This window comes from Poromitra crassiceps, assembly GCF_964638095.1.
Source record: "Poromitra crassiceps genome assembly, chromosome: 16".
NCBI lineage: Eukaryota > Metazoa > Chordata > Actinopteri > Beryciformes > Melamphaidae > Poromitra > Poromitra crassiceps.
In genome coordinates this window covers 8750090-8764514 of record NC_139645.1, presented here as the reverse complement: position 1 = coordinate 8764514, position 14425 = coordinate 8750090, and the positions used below count along the sequence as shown (strand labels likewise).

Here is a 14425-nt window from a genome sequence, read left to right as displayed (position 1 = left end):
GAAAAATTGAACAGAAAGCATCTCTTTCCAGAAATCATTGCCTTTCCGAATCTGTGCCAGTCTGACCATTCAACCTTTCAGCCAGTAGATGGCGACAAACACCACTAAGGGGATCTCATTATTTGCAAAAAGTAACAACTAAATGGAATTTCATAAGATATAGTAGGTTCTTTATAGAGAGTCATTCTCAATACATTTTCTTTTCATCACTCCAACTTTAATACCGCTCTTGGTAGGAAGTCTGATACCAGGTGCCTTCAGGTACCGGATCTACTCGCCCTACCGGATGTGCTCGGCTCGGGTCCACGACTACAGATGAAGTTAAATTCACATTTATTTTCAAAAAGTCTTGTGTTTATGAGAAATGGTCCTGTAACACTTGAATCATGATCATTAAATGTTTGTATGATTCATATTTTAATGTTCCCAAATGTCTGATAACATCAGTAGCTTAGCTCGCTAAACTGTCGGAAATTTTGCCCACGTTAACCCCACGTGCCCGACGTACAGCCAATCACAGTGCGTGCCCGACGTACAGCCAATCACAATGCGTGCCCGACGTACAGCCAATCACAATGCGTGCCCGAGCCGATCCGGTAGGCGAGCCGAAATCGCACCGACACCTGCAGACCTCTTGGGGTCGGGTGTTTTCTGCTTCAGGATGCTGGATCAGTGTTGAATAACTGTGGCACTTATGGACGACATTTGATTTCAGTTATTGAGGTTTTAAGTAACATACATGTTGATTTGAATGTCAAAGAACACAGTGGTGATGAGTTTTAAGGAGGCTATGACTTTAATTTAAGGGTATTTTTTCATCAGCATCAGAGATGGTATACTCAATTTGTGGCTAACCACATCGAATCACACTGGATAACATCACATGTTACGAGTGACAGAAAGCCTACCAACAAGGCCTATCGATGCTCAGAAGGCAGCATATTGTTTTAAAGCCACGACCCTGGCTTCATATCCACACTTATTTTGCTAGATCACATTAGGCAGGAAGTTGTGATAATAAAGGCACCATAAATTCTATGGACATTTATAACGAGCAAAAATAAATGACACACATTTTGCATTGGTGTGAACAATTTTCCAAACGTGTGCAGGTGAGGAGGCCTGGTACACAAGACAGCATTAAGAGTTCAAAGGGGATCTGTGCTTTTCTGCTGAGGATGCCACAGAGAAGTATACACTGAAGAGTCATGAATCATACAATCTGGAATGGGGAATTCATTGCAGCACTCTCTGAATTTCAGTTTCATGATCCCTATGACTTACAATTACACGTTTGTCTAGATTAGTCAACATTCACTGCGGTCTACGAGAACCAGAACACCACCCTCACAGGACAGGCCGCGTCTGTTCTCCAGAAGACAAAAGTCTTATTTGGCATCAGTTACGTTTCCAGTGATTGAGTTTATATATGACAACAGAAAGTATGACATCAATTGATAGTAGAGCTACAGTATGTGGTAAATGTCAGTCTTCTAGCTTGTAGGCCGTAAGTTCACATTTTTGAACTGTAACGCTGATTTGACATATAATAATTCATAATTCAGTAATTATACTCACATGTATAAGCTGAACATAAAATATTTCAACTACGGGAAATTGTGGCTATGAGCAAATATATTTCTGAAATAAAATAAATTGTATTTAAAAAACAACTCGGTGAGCAAAAATAAATAGTAAATTGCATCCAAATCGTAGAACAGAATTAGTCTGAAAATCATTTTTCCTGCTCTGCATCTCCAACCTTTTAAATAGACGTAGCAACTATCAAAGTAGCAGAGCTACTGTGCTGATAGACCTCTGCAGTACTGAGTGAACGTCACTTCCTGCTTCAGCACTGTACCAGAGATTTTCTTCCTCAATTTATTTTCCCATAGACATTTCGTAATATGCTTATGAAAATAGTTTTACTTGGTCAAACCAAACGGTTCAGCTATATTTAGAATTGGGAGAGACCATAGAACATTCCACTCGGTCCAAAACTTAAAAAAACATCGTTAAAATATTTTCTTTAAACCAGAATTTTTTTTTATATATTTTGGTCCGAGTGCAATGTTATGCGATCTCTCCTGTTTCTAAATATATCTGTACCGTTTGGTTTGAACAAGTCAAACTATTTTTATAAGCATTTTACGAAATGTCTACGGGAAAATAAATGGCGGATGAAAATCTCTGGTACAGTGCTGAAGCAGGAAGTGACGTTCACTTTGGCTCTCTATAGCCGTTGAACCTGCAAGAGCTGCAAAGCAGTGAGTGGAATTTCCTCCTAACTTCTAAGCCGTATTGATTTGTTTGGGTGTGCCTTAGTTATCGTGGCCGTTTTTTTAAAATCAACACATGATAACTGTAACAATGCAAAATACGGCGCCCAAGGCCCCAACAGAACTTTAAATACTCTCATATCTGATATGTTTGTAGTCACTGAAACTTTAGTCCCTGGCTTAGACGGAGGCCTCGGGCCCTCTGGGCTGCACCGCCGCTCCCTCGCGGCGCAGAGCTCCGTCGAAGCGCGGCGTCACCTCGCAGCGCACCAGCAGAGTGTCGTCCTTCACGAAGGCCCTCTGGTGCAGCTGATTCAGGTGCAAGAAGGTGACGTAGCCGAAGCCCTTGGGGTTCCTCTGGATGACGGGCTTCTGGAAGGCCTGCAGGTCCGGTTTAGTCTCCATCACCTCCATGTGGTGCTGGCCCTCGGGGCCCTGGTCCAGGATGGCGAGCCGGATGGTGCCCTGGAAGGGCCAGCTCAGCTGCCCGTCGAAGGCCCCTTGCATGGTGTGGACAAACAGGGAGATGTAGTTGGAGCAGCGCGGCGCGTTGGGGGTCTGCAGGTGGAGGCGCAGGCACAGCTTGTAGCCCGGGCGGCCCGTGTAGAAGCCCGGGCTGTGCTCCACCACCGGCAGGCCCGCCTCCTGGCTGTGCAGGTGGGCGGAGAAGCCCCGGAGGCGCCAGACGAAGATGCCCTGGCACTGCTGGGCCTCCAGCTCCTTCACAGTCTCTTCCAGCACAGAAACCCGCCGCCGCAGCTCTGCAAGCTGGCCTGCCTGTGTGGGAGGGAGGGGACATGAGTTTCAACTGAAACAGAGGCTCGAGTACTTGGCCAAGTCCCCCTGCTGTCCTGGGCGTTGCTCCATCGGGACTCATACCCCACGACACTGGCTCCCCACCCGCAGACACGGGCGATTGAGTCTGTAAGAACGTCTGAGCAAGCCGGAAAGTACCGCTGCCGGGAATTGAACCCGTGTCTCCGCGGTGGTGTGCGAGTGCTTTTACCTCTATGCTACCCAGATGCCCAAAATGTGACTAAAAGTTAATTCAATTCAATTTCAATTCAAACTTTATTCAAGACACACACAGGGGGGTCCATAGTGAAGAACACATAAAACATATAAAAAACAAGACAAAAACAAAACAATAAATCAACAGGGCATATAAAAACAAGGCAGGACTTTCAGCCTTATCTCTGCACATACAGGCTAGAGCGCCAGTGTCTCCATAGCTTAGATGACAGCCTAACAGAGCTCTTGGCAGGATTAGAGAGTGATACAATGATGCTGTTCACAGAGTCTGTTAACCTGTGTATAAATCTATACATCAGGTTTCGTAATACAGCAGGGCAAGTGGGTACATTTATTTCTACAAACATTTGACTGGCACTACAGCATCTTGGGGCTTTGAGCAGTAGCCTCATGCAGTCGTTATAGGCCACTGTCACTTTTTGCAGACTGCCCTTTTTGTAGTGTCGCCACAGGTGGGCCGTGTATAGCGGAGTGCAGTAAGCTTTAAAAAGTGAGATTTTCACTGGTACTGAGCAGAAATTGAATTTGCGAACAAGCATGTTGGCTTGGGCATACAGTTTACGGCGCTGTCTAAAAACATCTCTGTCATCAGATAGGTCATTTGTTATAAAATGACCTAGATATTTGGTCTCCTTGCACTCTTTCAGTGTCATACCAGACAGATAGAAGTCAGGAAATACCAGCTTACTGTCTTCCTTACTTCTCACGATCAGAGTTATGCTCTTTTTTGCATTGTACTTGATATCAAAATCAATTCCATACTGTGAGCACACTCTTAATAACTGCTGGAGACCAGCACTACTAGGACATAAGACCACTAAATCATCTGCAAACATGAGGTGGTTGATGTAAAACCTCACAACTATACAACTGAAAATGTTCACTTTATGTGTAGTAATAATAACTAACTGAGCACCCCACACAATTGTACTCTTCAGAGTTAAGTTTAAAGCATCTTGCTATATAGCCTGATATTCAGACTTCGTCAAATCCACAACTGTGGACTTGTGTGCTAAACTTGCTATGCTTTAAGTCAACTTTTGTACCAAAAAACAATCTAATCTAACCTCAAAACTGCACTGCTTTATTCTCCAAGATGCAGACCGTTTGTTCAATGACGACATTATTATTAATTATACAGATTTTGGTGCGCAATACCGTGAATCCGTGGTATTTTTGCCTAAGGTTATCATACCTTCAAAATCTCATATCGACACATGCCTAGTCCCGATTATGAATGATGTATTTACTTTTTCCCCCTCTCTCTCCACATCTCTTGCCACAGTGGGTGACATGACTGGGGGGGCTGCTGTGGGTGTCTGCCTGTGCCGTGTGCGACTGCATGTCAGGTGTCGCCACTGATTTGAAATTCTGTTTTTTTTGCCCAGACAACGAGCAATCCACCACTATGATGTTCAGACATGTCAGAATGAGTTTAGGCAATACAATCTCAGAATAGATAGCCAAAAAAAGAAAAAAAAAAGAAAATATATACTGTATATATATATATATATATATATATATATATATATATATATATATATATATATATATACATATATACACACATACTATTATTATACAAATAGTCAAGAAAAAGAAGCAAACACCTATTGGTCCTACAAAGAAGCTGGAGCCTAGCTCAACCTGTTTGTTTAATATATACAGTATATACTATATATATATACGGTATATATTTATAATATTATATATTTATATATAAATATATAAATAAAAAATAAATTATATATATACACACACACATACAGAAAGTAGGCAGTGGAGACAGGCATGTGGCTGTATACCATGGAATGGGATGCAATATTTACTATATCATACACACATGCAATATTGACTATATCATACACACATGCAATATTGACTATATCATACACATATGCAATATTGACTATATCATAGTATACACATATGCAATATTGACTATATCATACACATATGCAATATTGACTATATCATAGTATACACATATGCAATATTGACTATATCATACACATATGCAATATTGACTATATCATACACATATCAGTACACTTGAGACACCAGAACATCCCATACCTGTGTTTCTTTTAAGATGATGAGCTCACGCAGCTGGTGGTCCTGCTTTACCAATCTTCCATCCATCTCTCTGAGCCTCTGACCGTCCTCACTGGGCTGACAGGAGGCAGTGCTGCTGCTGCTGCTGCTGGTGCTGCAGCCTGCAGCTCCCCTGGGGCCTGGTCCTGCTGCTGCTGCAGCTCCCCTGGGGCCTGGTCCTGCTGCTGCTGCTGCAGCTCCCCTGGGACCTGGTCCTGCTGCTGCAGCTCCCTGGTCCTCAGAGGAGACGGAGGACGGCCCCAGCATCCACAGGGATTTGGGCGTGGCGTCGTTGGGGCTGAAGCCACGCAGGAACTCCGCCATGTAGCGCATGTGCATCTGCGTGAACTCCTGCATGTGCTGAGCCAGGTCGTGTCGCTGCATCTGCGGAGTCACACGGGCTCTTTTTGACATGTGGTATATATGCAGGATGAACAGAACTACTAGAGCAAGCATGGCCTCAAGTCCTTCCCATTGACATGTGAACGCTGTTTAAGCAGTACAACTCTTGGAGATGACCCCACCTACCCGTTCCTGACATCCAAAGGTGCTAAAGGTACAGGCGATCGGTGCTTTTGGACAATCTGTATCACAGTGAGATTCCATCTGAAACAAAAACATCATCAACATCATCATCCATATTCAGTCATTCAAAGCAGGTTTTCCAACAGCCACTTAGGGTCAGCTATGATCATGGATGGACAGATTTAACCCATTGATACCTGATGCAGCATTTGTGTGTCTATCTCTCATTTGTGTGCGTATCCCTTTAAGACCGCGAACCGCGTTAACGCGGTTCGCGGTCTTAAAGGGATACACACACAAATGCTGCATCAGGTATCAATGGGTTAAAGAGCGAAGCCTCTTGGAAAGAAGTCACTTCCTGTCCCATATTGCAAATCGTCCGAGCATTTGCCTGTTCAGAAATGTTGGTTGCACATTGCGATTGTGAGATGTGTTGGCATTGGGATGGAGCGGTTCAAATAACTCAGGTTCAAAATCTCCCCTTGTAAAAAAGAACAAACTTGTTGACGCAAGTCATTACTTTAAATAATTAACAGTTTGCATCCACTTTGGAGTTTAAAATGCCTATATTTTTCCCCCCCTTTATGGATCTTTACCATTGGAAGCATAATGTTGTATGACCCACCCACCATCAGCATGATATGGTGACGTGATGACACTCACTCACCTGGTCTCTGATGAGGTCCAGCCCACAGTACTGGCACTTCACATTAGCAAAGGGGCACTGCAGCTCGTGACGCTGAGGGAACCAAACCACATGTACAGTATGTCACCATCAGAAGCGTTGAAGTGGAGACACTTAGCGATGACACACTTTGTGGAATAGGTAAGAGCAGGGGTTCTCAACCTTTTTTTGGCTCGTGACCCTATTTTGACGTCGCAAAAATCTAGGGACCCACGACATTCAAATTCCAGTACACCATCGATAATGTCATCATCAGTGATGTCACATAGTATGCTTCTTTTTCCCCACAGAATTCTGACTTTAATCGGAGAATTCTGACTTTATTCTCAGGATCCGGATTTAAAGTTATAATCTCAAAGATTTTCATCTAAATAAAAAAAATAAGAGTCACTCACAATGTTGATTGAGGCTATGTCCCTTTGCAGTATATATAGTGACAGTATGTGACATTAGTAATGTCACATAATGCACCACCCTGAGGTTGGGAACCACTGGGTAAGAGGAACAATTCAGGTGACTGAACTCTACCTGTCTGTCTTCATAAACGAAGCATGCCAAACAGTCTGGACAGGAAGCGGGTCTCCTCTGACACTGAAGGGTTGTGTGCTCCTCCAGGAGGCTCGTCCTCACGGCTTGCTGGCATTGCGGGCACGGCACAGTGGCAAACGGACAAGGTGTCACGTGATTCTGGAAGGAAATCAATGTATTTAAACAAATCAGCTCAATGTATTCTGAGTGGATCACTTGACAAAAAAAGACTGAATTGTGATTTGAACACAATCAATAAAAAAAAATCACTACGCTATTTCCCCCTTTACATACTATTGATTTAAAAGATAGACAACCTGGTCTACAGGAGTTAGTAGCACTCTAGAGAATGCACATATTTTTTTGTTGCTGACATCTGAAGTCTCCCTAACTGGCTGTTGATCAATTAGGAGGAAATTTCAATTCAGGAAAAATTAAATGTTAAAAAATAAAGAAATCATTAATTAATTAATTAAATGAATGAATGAATAAATAAATAATAATGTTACTTATTCCTTCTCAAACTACTTTCTACAAGTGCTACTCTATTCCATCAAAAGGTCTTAGCTGTCATTGGCTGTGTTGCATAGTTGATTTCTGTACTGTTGACAAAATGTGATATTGTAAAGTGGCTTTGGCTAAAAGCGTCTGCTAAAGTGACATGTAATGTCAAATGCTTTGAGGCAGAGTTGGAACAGAATGAGGGGAGAATGGATGCTGATTATGCTGCTGCTGCTGAATTAATAAGTCAAATGGAAAATGTGACAGATTTATTTGTTCTCGTCAACGAATTGTGCGTACGCACAGATTTGATTTAAAGTTGTGTGTTTGAACAATTTTCCACTTTTGTGGCATTTATCAATACTTGGGTACTTCCCGCTTGTGCTTAGGTAAGATCGAAATGTAAGAGTGCCCTGGACCACAAAAGCCAACTTGCGCTTTGTGCCGTGAAATCTTAATAATGATGATGATGAAAAGAAAAATGTATGTCCTAAAACACAGACTCACTCATTTTGCACAAATTTAGAAAGCATCTCTCTTTTGACTCCGTTGTTTGTATTCCTGGCATTGGAATACATCTTTGAGGATAACTATCCGCTGTTTGACTGGTCAGGGACACAAAATTATATTTAAAATGTTTTTTTTTGTGTGGCTTTAAAGTCGTACGTTTATTAGCGGGGAACGGGACCGTTAAGTGCAGAGGCAGAATTGACCTGAGAGGCTGAGACTTTCTCTCCTCTTTTTGGAAATATTTTCTCTGGTGAAACGGAGAACAATGTTCTACAATCATTTATTCATTATTATTATTATTCATTATTAAAGATGATTAGGAGGATACTAGCCTAAAAATGACAACAAAAATGATGCCCTGCACGCACGCACACACACACGCACACACACATACACATACACACACACACGCACATGCACACACACACACACACACACACACACACACACACACACACACACACACACACACACACACACACACACACACGCACAAACACACACTTCATCAAGTAGAGTTTCTAACTCTGCAGACAAGTTTTTTCTTTTCTTTTTGCTGGTGGCAATTTCCTTTCCTTTTTTCTCCTTTCTCTGAGTTATCTGACAAATTGCTGTGGCTTGTTGGTTTGCACACGGCACCTACTGTACAGTAGATCTGCTGCCCTTATATAGGTTTATTGGGACGTTAACTGCCTGGCGCGCATATCCAATTTAAGATCAAACGCAATTCATCAACATTACGCGGGTTGGGTAAGAACTAAGAACAGACTTGGCTGGGCACGTTTCATGAATTATCCCACATAGAATCTTCTTATTTTCCTCTCATCGCTTTGTGCAGGAACAAATATAATTATATTATAATATATTAATATAATTATTATTTTCTTCTTGTCACTTTGTGCAGGAACAAATAGAAGAGAAAAATAAGAAAATGTTCATGCATGAGGCAAATTGTTCAGTAGTAGTTTCATTTTCTTTTAAACTAGGCTACAACCTAAATGGATTCAGTCATTTTTGTTACTGCTAGAGTATGGAAATATCTGCCAACAATGCTGTTTTCTCTGGGTTTTTCTACCACTATCTAACCCAATTTCCCTCGATGTCATATCTCCTGTTATTAAGAAGACTTAGCGGGAGACATTTTCTGGCGGGCAGTTTCCATAATAATACTTTATTGAAGTGGGGTTTTGCATATTATCTGGGTAAAAGGCAAACTAGGTTTATTAACACATTCACTGCCAGCCGTTTTTTTTTTACTGTAGGTAGCTTCTGCCAGAGGTTTTTTTTGAGGATTCTGGCTCATCTTTCAAGACCCGAGGATTCTTTTCTGCTAAGATTTTGTGAACACAAAATATCTCAAAAGAACTAATAGAATGTGTGCTTTCTCTGTCTAAAAGAGTTAGTTTGTAGAGTTAGTAGTTATGTAGGCATTAGCACTTGAATACAGCATGGTTTCAGCGTCTGAAAATTTAAGCTGAACAGTCACTTTAACCATTCATTTTTGGCATCAGTAAGACGTCAGACATCTAAACAATAGTTTTGAACAGTAATTTCCTCCATAACAGCAGGAAACACCCCTCTCCTTCAAACTCCTCCCTCCGTGTGTGTTCTTCTTGGCTGCAGCGGGCGTGTCACAAGCTCGTTTCTGCTGCTGCTGTAACCTCACGTCACCAGGCTCACTGCTTTGCTGCTGCTCCTGTCTGCTGGCGGCCGCTGGGCAAGTCTGGATGGGCTCGCTCGTTTCTTGGGGTTTGGGTTGAGAGCTTTGATGAAGCTTTTGCGATTCTGGTCTTATTTATGCTGCGTGTTTCAAAGTGTGTTCCACCCGTAATCTATTATGCAAATTTGCAATCCCGCACCGCCAGCAACCAATCCATTTTCATAAGAATGGCTTCCTCACACTGCTTTTTGCTTGCCTTCCTCTAGTCTGGAGAGCACTGTCGCCACTTAGTGGGTCGGTGGAATGGGTTGTACTAGTGTCCTCTAGTATGAGAGTGGCGTCAGCGGAGGACCAAAATGCAAGAATCATTAGCCAATGAACAGCCAGGAATGGGTCTCGCGCTACTTTTGGATGCTAAAATAAAGCCGATAATGTACAATTTGATTAATTTCAAGGGATGAAAAACCCTTTCAGAGTACAAAACTGTCTATTTTGATGCAACTCGACAGTGCTGCTTTTTTTACTGAAGAGTTTCACTTTCTACTTCCTGGAAAAAAACTGGTCCATTGGAGTGAATGGAGATGTCGGAACTCTTCTATTATACGGCTCTGGGTTGTACACGTTCGGTGGCTCCAATATTTATATAAGAGATGTAAAAGGGTTAGGTGCACATCCCACGGTCAAAAAAAAAAAAATCTTTTTTTTTACGTGTTAACACGTCATTGGCAGTCAACCGTTGGATTTTTTTTGACATGTTAACACGTCATTGGCAGTGAACGTGTTAATAAACTATGAGCCACACTGAGGAGAGAACTGTGTCTGAAAAGACAGAAGTCTGCATTGTATTGTGACACAAGCCAAACATGAACTAGGCCAGCCCAGCCTCAGAAACACACACCTGTCATACAATTAGCTCAGTAGGCTACTATGAATAGTACTATGGGAAATAAGTATGTGTGTAATACATGCAGGTTGAGACTTGAGAGCTCAATTGCGCTGGAAAATCTCTTATTTTTAGAAGTCAATGGTAGCTATCAATCATGGGTGATTATTACAGAGCATTTGGTTGTTAAAATGGTATCGTTATTCTCACTGGAGTGTCAATTTAAGACATTAGCCTTATAACATTTCATATGATCAGAAATGTCTATCAACATCGCTCAGGACTTCTTACCTCCAAATGCCGGAGTTCCATTTTCTCCGCACAGCCAGTATTGGGACAGCGGACAGTTAGCGACAGGATTTCTCGTTTGGCAAAATTATCGGGGAAGAGCTGCTCTTCCAACAGCATCTCGTTATCCACCGGGCATTTCTGTCCCGTGTCACTGTAGCGCAGGGGGGAGAATAGCAAGATTCAGACTCGGATTTACTGCAATTTTATCATCCATTATTAAGTTATATTAATAAGTGTGATACATCTGATAAGTTAGCTATGCAATAATAAGAAAATGAAATGAGGCAATAACACCAGTTATGCATGCAATTGAGGGGGGGAGGGGGGGTGAGATGTACAAGAAGTAACCAACAGATTATTCTGGTTTATACGGTATGACAAAACACACAAATAAGATCTGCATAACAGGATGACACGACGTGCGTCATTTACTGAGCTCAAATTTCAAATTAAAAGCCCCTCTGGTAATAGTCTTTAGCTACACGCATTTCTGTTGTAAAGCTCTTTTTCAGAATTGCATGCAATTTGTTATGGTGTGTCTGACTGAAATGCCTTCAACAGAAGACATATGGCTTGTGCTAGCATTTAAAAGCCTACTGATTCAAAAACCGCTACTGATAACTAACAGTTTATCAGCTAACCAAACCGCTTACTTGCTATGACTCATTTGAAAAAGTTTGTCTAACGGCTCAATAATTGGACAGCTTGTTCTGCGGCTGTGTCACACTAGACCAGTGGTTCTCAAATGGGGGTCCGCGGACCCCCAGGGGTCCGTGTCACTTTGCCAGGGGGTCCGCGAAAAGTTTGCAAGTAAAAAAAAAAAAAAAAAAAAAAAGTTTTTTTATTAAAAAATAAAATGCTACATGTTACTTATTCCTTCTCAAAATACTTCCTACATGGTGCTAGTCTATCAAAATATCTTGGCTGTCATTGATTGTGTTGCATAGTGGTTTTCTGTACTGTTGACAAATTGTGATATTGTAAGTCACTTTGGACAAAACAAAAGTTTCTGCTAAATGACGCAATGTAAATGTAATGTAATAAAACATTTTTTTTTTGCTAAATCTTCATAGTTCAACGAAAATAGTTTATGCTTTAAATCTAAAATGGTTCATGGATTACATTCTAATAACAAACCTATCAAATTAAAAGTCAAGCACGTTACCGTGGAAACAATTAAGCTTAGCCCAAAATCACAAATCAGAATGAGGGGGTCCCCGGTATATTTTCTATCTTGTAAGGGCTCCTTGGCTGAAAAACATTTGAGAACCTCTGCACTAGACTACTGTGTGTGGAATCAGGACTGTGCCATGAAGCAGTTATGAAGCTGCTGATAAGGGCGTTGCAAATGTGTTGACCTTTTTCACAGCCGCCATTTTGCGTCTAAAAGTCAGGAAGCAGCACAGGCGCAAGCAAAACATTGGGGTTCCAACTTCCAATCAATTGAGGTGTTCCAGGGCCCTCGATAATGCTTTGGTTGCACCTTGTGTTACTTCCACTCTTCGAGACACAAAATGGCTGCTGTGAAAAAGGCTTATGATAAATCAGTTATGCTACGTCAGCCTTGAATAGACTCTTTTCACGGGGGCCAATTTGTGTCGAAAAGGCAGAACACAGGTGCAAGCAAAACACTAATGAGGGTTTCCAAATTCCAATGATGGAAGTTGGAAACCCTCATTAGTGTTTTGCTTGCACCTGTGTTTACCCTGCCTTTTCAACACAAAATAGCCCCCGTGAAAAGGGTCTATTGGAGTCTTGCTGATGGCAGCTTAGACCTATATACTCAGCTTGACTAGGGGGGGTCGCAGGGGAGTCCCCAGCAAAATGAGTAAATTGTGTGATTTCACTAGGATTTCAATGACTAGAAGTTAGCCCAAGGAGAGAATGTAGCGCTTATACTTGTTAATACCTTTCACTCTCTCCTGTTATCTCCCCATCTACATTATATTATACTTGCGCTGTTCACGTCAGCTGTGTCACGTCACATTTTCGGGGGAGCTGCACGCCAGCTGTGCCAGCCGCGGTGCAACCCTCGGCGCATACGGTGCGGGCTTTGACGCTGTAGCATGTTTTTATGTTTTAAGTGTTCGGTGTTACCCAGAGAATGAAAGCTACACAGCGGCAATCATACCGGATGGACTTCTCAATGCAGTTCTTGCAGAAACGGTGACCACAAGGTGTTTGAATGGCATTCCTCAGGGCCATGAGGCAGATGGGACACTCGTATTTGCTCTCCAGGGGCGGGTCGAACTCCACGTCGTAGCCCTGCACCGGCTGCGGGGCCAGGCTGCTGGGGGTGCTGCTCTCCGACGGGCTGAGGAGAGAGTCTCGCTCCTTCTCCAGCATCAGCAAGGCACAGCCTGACAGCTCCTCCGCAGCGGCTGCCCCACAACTGTCCACCTCCAGGCTCCCCTTGTCACTGTCATAGCAAGCCATTCTACAGAGAGTGTGGGACCAAGAGGAAGAAAAGGGGTGAAACGGACAAGATAAGAACGCATTATTCATACAACTAGAATGACTTTTATTAGAGGTATTAGAGGAAATGTGTTGTGGATATAACCTTTGCTCATTTTCTCAGCAATGAAGAACTACTCTTATCAACAAACAAGAGTTGTCGATAACAACTGCTGTATAACTGGCCACCACATGATCTATAACTCATAGTTATCAAGGTAGCCATAACAGTGAGCATAATAGTACTCACTAGAACTTCCTACAAGCCAAGGTCTATTTAACGTTACCATCAATGATTCTGGAAGACCAATAATCAAATTTGACAATTAAGCACTATTCATGTTAATTGGCTAATTAGCTCGTGAGTGCAACACTTTTTGTGTGTGCCAACTAGAATAATCACCACTGTAACAAGTTACAACATTGATTTAACAAACATGTCAATAATGTTAGGCTAGAAAATCTGTTGTAACTTCAGTAGCTAGCGTTTTATATACCGTAAAGTAATGGTGACATTAAAACTCCACCTGAAATGCGGTTACCGCCTAACGATATGACGTTATCGTAAAGGTAATTTCTCTTCACAAGGGCCATGCCATAATTAACAAGCTGTCGACGTTTTACCTAATTAAAGTCGCGTTAATGTTAGCAGCCTACCAATACTATCTAGCTGTCGCAGAATGTTGCCAAATGACTGCAAGATAGAGAGACAGTGTAGTGGTCGGTCATGCCCAAGGAGTCATCCCCTCTTGATCCCCTGATGCGGAACTGCAACTTCAAACCAGTGAAAAACACTCCAAAATGAGTTAAATTAAATGACCCTGCCGAGCAGCAAGCCAGGAAAATACGATCTGAATCAGCGACTGCCGATTCAAAGCAATTATTGTGTCTGTGAATGTAGATATCTGCTAATTAGCTCACCTTAGTACCTTATAGCCTTGAAAAATGTCTCGAACTTTTTAACAGAATTTCCTGCATCATTT

At 42.1% G+C, this 14425-nt stretch overlaps 1 protein-coding gene across 2 annotated transcripts; it reads right to left on the bottom strand.

Moving 5' to 3' along the window:
* Positions 1-715: 715 nt before the first annotated feature.
* On the bottom strand, positions 716-14424 carry traf6 (TNF receptor-associated factor 6). Of its 2 annotated transcripts, none has more exons than XM_083652669.1 (8): positions 14372-14424; positions 13120-13425; positions 10989-11139; positions 7144-7302; positions 6598-6669; positions 5934-6011; positions 5388-5789; positions 716-3056 (listed from the first exon to the last, which is right to left on the bottom strand). In XM_083652669.1, the coding sequence occupies exons 2-8, from the start codon at positions 13422-13424 to the stop codon at positions 2460-2462; spliced, it is 1764 nt and encodes a 587-aa protein (XP_083508795.1). In that variant the 5' UTR covers position 13425; positions 14372-14424; the 3' UTR covers positions 716-2459. The 2 variants fall into 2 exon arrangements, with proteins under 2 accessions (XP_083508795.1, XP_083508794.1); XM_083652668.1 differs by having other exon boundaries at positions 14364-14415.
* Between the last annotated feature and the right edge of the window lies 1 nt (position 14425).

Bases quoted from the DNA above. Each gene is read 5' to 3' on its own strand.
- traf6 (XM_083652669.1), bottom strand. From the start codon at position 13,424: ATGGCTTGCTATGACAGTGACAAGGGGAGCCTGGAGGTGGACAGTTGT. The intron at 6,670-7,143 runs GTAGAGTTCAGT...TGGTTCCCTCAG, and splicing joins TCGTTTATGAAGACAGACAG to CGTCACGAGCTGCAGTGCCC. The intron at 5,790-5,933 runs GTAGGTGGGGTC...GTGACTCCGCAG, and splicing joins CCTTTGGATGTCAGGAACGG to ATGCAGCGACACGACCTGGC.